Here is a 6,204-nt window from a genome sequence, read left to right as displayed (position 1 = left end):
AGTCTTACGTGTCTCACGCGCTTTTGATTGGAAATTTTAACTAAACAACGAATTTTCGGCCGGATAGGAAGAAAAATAGTATACATTACACGGGACGAATGTAATGTACTATATTTAAAATTTATTTTAATATATTTATTTAAAAAGACAGGATGGCGATTCAGCGGACAATTTCAAATGCCCCGTTATATCCCGGTAAACTAAAAGTAACGTATTCATGCATAACTGGAATATTTAAATTTTTTACCAAAAAGATAAGTTTTTCAACAATTAAATTAATTTTCAAACAAAAGGACTAACTTTCATACAAAAAGATGAATTTTCGACAAAAAATAAAAATTTTCATCAAAATAAATGAATTTTAACGAAACAGTTAATTTTCAATCAAAGAAGGTACATTTTCGAACCAAGTAGGTGAATTTTGAAATAAAACTTTTTTTTTAGCAGAAAACGGAATAGGTACATTTTTAGTAAAACAAAGAAATTTTCATCTTAACTTGTAATTTTCAACTAAAATGATGAATCCTAAACTGGAATAGATGAATTTTAAATAAAAAATGAGTTTTCAACTAAAAAAATTAATCTTCAATCGTAACAGTCGAACTTTCAAACAAACAAAAAATAAAAAATTGTACTAAAAAAGATAAATTGTCAACGAAAATTTAAATAATTAAGTTTCAAGTTAAGAAAATCAATGTTAAACCAAAAAAGAAGAATTTTTAAATGAATAAGATCATTTTTCAACCAAAAACTTAATAATTAAATAGTATTTTCATTTATAGATAAAAAATAAGATTTTCAAAACAATTCAAGTTAGATTCATAAGAATTCAAATGAATTGGACATTTTTTTAAATCAATTGATGAGTTTCATAAAAATTAAAGGCAAATTAAAAAAATTTAAATGAATTGTTAACAATAAATATGAGAATATTCATTAAATTCAGTAAATCTGAAATGAGTTTTAAAAAATTAAAGAGAAATTAAAAGAATCTGATGAAATGCCCAAGAATTTAAAATGAGTTTCAAAGACTTAAATATGAATTAAACAAAAACTTTTTTTTAATTCATTGAATTGAGTAGAATTTAGAAGAATTCAAAAGAATTTAGGATAAATTGGTGAGGCCTGGAATTCCTTTTTATCCAAAGAAAGAACAATTTTTAATTAAAATCATAAATCTTCAATAAAAAAATTAATTTTCAACAAAAGAGTTTCTTTTCTAAAAACTAAATTTATTTCTAGTCTAAAAGATGAATTTTTAACAAAAATGATGAATATTTAACATTATTTAACATTTTAATTTAATTATTTAACATTATTTTCCGAAATTTTGGGAAATAATTTGAAATGTTTAAAAATATTACCTTAAAATTCCTTTTTGAAAATAATGAACTAGTTTAAATTTCCCCTGAAATCTGAAAAAATCTATTCAAATTTTTAATTACTTTTGACATTTTTTTTAAATGCCATATATTTTAATACGATTTAAATTTTTCCTAAAATTTAGATAATAGACTACAAAATTACAAAAATTGCCTTCAAATCTTCCAGATTATTTTTTGACAATTTTCTAAATCTTTTGTAATGTTTAGAAATTTCTGTATGTTTTCAAACTTACTAAATATATCTTAAACTTCTTCGAATATTTTCTAAAATTTCGTAATTTTACAAAATTTCAAAATTGTTGTTTTTAAATTCTTCTACATTATTTTCTAAAATTTTTGGAAATTAAATTTTCAGTAAAAAATTTTTTTTCACAAAAAAAAAAACAAGTTGTCAATCGAATAGCCCATTTTTGAACCAAAGCAATTAATTTTTATTGAAAATGATGAATCTTTGCTAAACAAAAATAATTTTTAATAAAAGAGTTTCTTTTCTAACAAATGAAATTTATTTCTAGCCTAAAAGATGAATTTTCAACTAAAATGATGAATATTTAACTGGAATACTTGAATTTTTAACCAAAAATAAGAATTTTTAAATAATGAGATTAATTTTTAAAGAAAAAACTTATTTTCTGCCAAAAAAATTGATTTTCTACCAAGAAAGTAGTACTTTTATAACAAAATATGTGAATTTTCAAACAAATAAATATTTTTTCAATTAGAAAAGACAAATTTTCATCCAAATTGTCAAATTTAGAACTAGAAAAGGTTCATCTTCAACTAAAAGTGAAAGGGTTAAATTTTTATTTGCAAAAATTAACTTTCAACCGAACTGATAAATTATTAACTATTATTAAAATATGTATTTTCAACCAATAAGATTAATTTTCTGAATTTTTTGAAACGAAAGTTTAATTTTTAAATAAACAGCATCAATTATCAACAAATTACTTAAATTTTCATCTAAAAATGATTAAATTTCAACAAAAAATAGAGCATTTAAATTTTCCGTTAAAAATTTAATTCTTAACAAACAAAAAAAAACGAACTTTCAGAAAACAATTAAATTACCGGTAAAAAAATTTTTTTTCATAAAAAGAAAACGAGTTGTCAATCAAGTAGCTCATTTTTTAACCGACAAAATTAATTTTTAACAAACGAGTTTCTTTTCTAAAAAGTAAATTTATTTCTACCCTAAAAGATGAATTTTCAACTAAAATGATGAATATTTAACTGGAATACTTGAATTTTTAACCAAAAATAAGAATTTTTAAATAATGAGATTAACTTTCAAAGAAAAAACAAATTTTCTGCCAAAAAGTTTGATTTTCAACCAAAAAAGTAGTACTTTTATATAAAAAAATTAATATATTTTCACTTAGAAAAGACAAATTTACATCCAAATTGTTAAATTTTGAACTAGAAAAGGTTTATTTTTTACAAAAAAGACGAATTTTCCACAAATTAAATTAATTTCTGAAAAAAAGTTTGATTTTTAAATAAATAGCATCAATTTTCAACATAATACTTGAATTTTCATCTGAAAAAGATCAAATTTCAACCAAAAATAGAATAGTTGAATTTTCGGTTCATAATTAAATTCTTGAACAAAAAAAAATCGTACTTTCAGAAAATAATTAAATTTCCAGTAAAACATTCTGTTTCATAAAAAAATAAACAAGTTGTCAATCTAATAGCTTATTTTTCAACAAAAGAAATTAATTTTCATTCAAAATGATGAACCGTTCCTAAACAAAATTAATTTTTAACCGAGGAGTTTTTCTTAATTAAAATTATGAATTTTGAACTAGAAAAGGCTAATTTTCAATCCAAAATAGTTCAATTATTTCTGAAAGTTAAATTTTTAGTTAAATAATGGATTTTCAACAAACTAAATGAATTTTTCATTAAATTGATGAATCTTTCAAAAACAAAATTAATCTTTAACAAAAGAGTTTAGCTTTTAACCGCAAGTTGTTGAATTTTCAAGAAAAAAAGGTAAATTCCTAACGAAAAATTAAAAAAAAATTTTTTTTTATTATTTCCCGGTTCATAAAATTTCAGGTGATTTCTCGGTTTCTCGATTAAGGCGTCACCCTGATTAATAATGGGAATATAGAGAAAATTATTATGATTATAATAAATATGGCGATAACTTACATCATTAATCGACTTTGTTTCATCGATTTGTACCGCCAATCCAAGATCGCATATACAGCAACTACCGTCGGCTTTTATTAAAATATTTCTTGAATTGATATCTCTGTGCGCCACACATGGCTTCAATTTTCCTGAAAAAAATAAATTTTAAGAGATTCCTAAATATTTTCTATAATAAAAAAAATTGCAAAAATTAATTTTTGAAAATAAGAAACTAGTTTCAATTTTTCCTGAAATTAAAAAAAAAAATCTATTCAAATATTTAATTAGTTTTGAAATTTTTTTTAAACTTCCACAGATTTTAAAATTATTAAAATTTTTCCTAAAGTTTAGATGATAGACTACAAAATTACAAAAATTGCCTTCAAATCTTCCAGATTATTTTTTGACAATTTTCAAAATCTTTTGTAAGGTTTGGAAATCTTAATAAAATATTCTTTAAAAATAAATTTTGGTTAATAAAAGAATTATTAACAATTGTCCCAGAAATCTTAAGATATTTTTTTTATTCTCTTGAATCCTTTCAAAATTCTTAGTCTTTTAAATTTTTGGTTCGAAATCTTTAAAAATGTACATTTGGATTTAAGCTGGTTGAAATCTTTTTACGTTTAAAATTTATTTTTGTATGTTTTCAAACTTACTAAATATCTCTTAAACTTATTCGAATATTTTCTAAAATTTTGTAATCTTGTTTTTAAATTATTCTAGATTCTTTTCCAAAATTTTTGGAAATCATTTCAAATGTTTTAAAATCTTCTTCAATATTATCCTGAAATTAATTTTCAAAAATAAAAAATCAATTTGAATTTTCCCTAAAATCTCAAGATTCTTTTCTTCAAACTTTTCAAAATCCTTCGAAGCTTCGAAATTTTATTTATAAATAAATTCTAAATTTGTTTTTTTATTGACTATTTTTTGAAAAAATGTTTCCTAGAACTTTTTAAATGCGGATTTTTTTTTTAATTTTCGCAAATTCTTTCAGATATTGTTTCAAAATATGTTGAAATCATTAAAGCTTAAGATTAATTTTTAAAAATAAAATGAAATGAATTAAAATAACAAAATTGTAAAATTTAAAGATTTTTTTTACAATTTTTTGAAGTTTCAAAAAAAATGAAAAGAAAATGTATAGGTTCCTAGAAAAAAATATATAATAATTTTTTGTGTCAAATAATTAATTTAAAAAGACTTCAAACCACTTTAAATGATTAAAAAAATTTCAAAGAAAAATCTTGAAGATTTTAAAAGCAATATTTTTAATTTTGCAAAAATAAGGAAAAATTTGAATAATTTTGGAAGATTGGAAGGTTTAGAAGACGTGACAAGATTACAAATAAATAATATTCTTAATATTTGTGTACAAATGTTGAATGTTTTTTTATTTTGAAAAATGAACTTTAAGAAAAAATTTAAAAAAAAAAAGGTTTTTAAACATATCAAGGGATTTTTCTAAAATTTCAAAAAAGAGTGTACAAGATTTTAAAGAAAAATATTTGAATTTGGTAAGATTAAAAAATAAAATTTTTAAATAAAGTAAATTCAAGGAATATTTATTAGAATTGAAGAGATTACAAAAATAATTTTAAAATCTAAAAGCTTTTTTGACATATAAATTTTCCAAGATTTCATAAATAAACTTTAGGAGCTTTAAAAGAATTTCGAAATGTTTCAGGAAAATTTAGAAGATTGCAAGGCAACTTTTTTACATTTTTAATAATTTTTCAAAATTTTGATAAAAAGTCGAGTCAATCTTTACAACTGATATTCAACAGTAAAATAATATCAATGGTCAAATAATGAATATAATACCTGAAAAACTCATTTATAGAACAATAAAGAGAATTTATAGCTTTTATTGTTAAAAAAAAAATCATAATTTTGACATATATTTTGACAAAAATATATTTACTTTTTTTAATTGCAGAGTTGCTACGGATCAGGTAATTCCAGATATTTTTTTTCTTCTTAAGTTGAAAATTTAAATATTTCGTTTAAAATTCCTGTATTTTATTGAAAATTCGAGTTTGTGGGAGAATATTTAAATTTCTTTTTGACTAATTCCTCTTTTTGGTTGTAAATTATTTTAAAAATTCAAATATTTGGTTAAAAATTAATGTACTTTGTTAAAAATTAGTATATTTTGGTAGGAAATTCATCTTGTTGGTTGAAAATTTGAACTTTTTAGTTGAAAATTAGTTTTTTTTTTTTTTAAATTAGTTTTTTAACTGAAAATGTATTTCTTTAATTTTTTGTCGACAATGTATCTTTTTTTATAGAAATTTAATTCTTCTATTTTTAGTTAAAAGTTTATCTGTATTAGGTGAAAATTCAACTATTTTTTTTAAGTCTGTTTTTTGGTAGAAGACTACTCTTATTAGTGAAAACTTCATCTTTTTGGTTAAAAATAATTTTCCTTGGTTGAAAATGGAACTAATTTTTTTTAAATTCCTTTCTTTTTTTGGTTGAAAATTTATTTTATTAACTGAAAATATAATTATCTGGTTAAAAAATAAATTTTATTTAATTGAAGATTTATCATTTTAATTGAAAATTCACTTAAAATATTACCTTTCTTTATGGAAAATTGATCTTTTTTGATAGACATGTAATCCTCTTCGTTAAAAAAAGTTCTGATTTGTAGAAAATTTAAAATTATATT

At 20.6% G+C, this 6,204-nt stretch overlaps 1 protein-coding gene across 1 annotated transcript in view; it reads right to left on the bottom strand.

The window, feature by feature from the left end:
• LOC117174722 (bone morphogenetic protein receptor type-2) overlaps positions 1–6,204 on the bottom strand; it is a 52,045-nt gene that overhangs the window by 19,162 nt on the left and 26,679 nt on the right. The window contains exon 8 of the mRNA XM_033364041.1: positions 3,546–3,676. Within this exon, the coding sequence (XP_033219932.1) occupies positions 3,546–3,676 (131 nt within the window). The remainder of the gene's footprint in view (positions 1–3,545; positions 3,677–6,204) is intronic.

Source organism: Belonocnema kinseyi, chromosome 6 (assembly GCF_010883055.1).
Source record: "Belonocnema kinseyi isolate 2016_QV_RU_SX_M_011 chromosome 6, B_treatae_v1, whole genome shotgun sequence".
NCBI classification, from domain to species: Eukaryota; Metazoa; Arthropoda; class Insecta; order Hymenoptera; family Cynipidae; genus Belonocnema; species Belonocnema kinseyi.
Note: the sequence above shows the minus strand (reverse complement) of the source record. Positions and strands in the feature narration are given on the sequence as shown.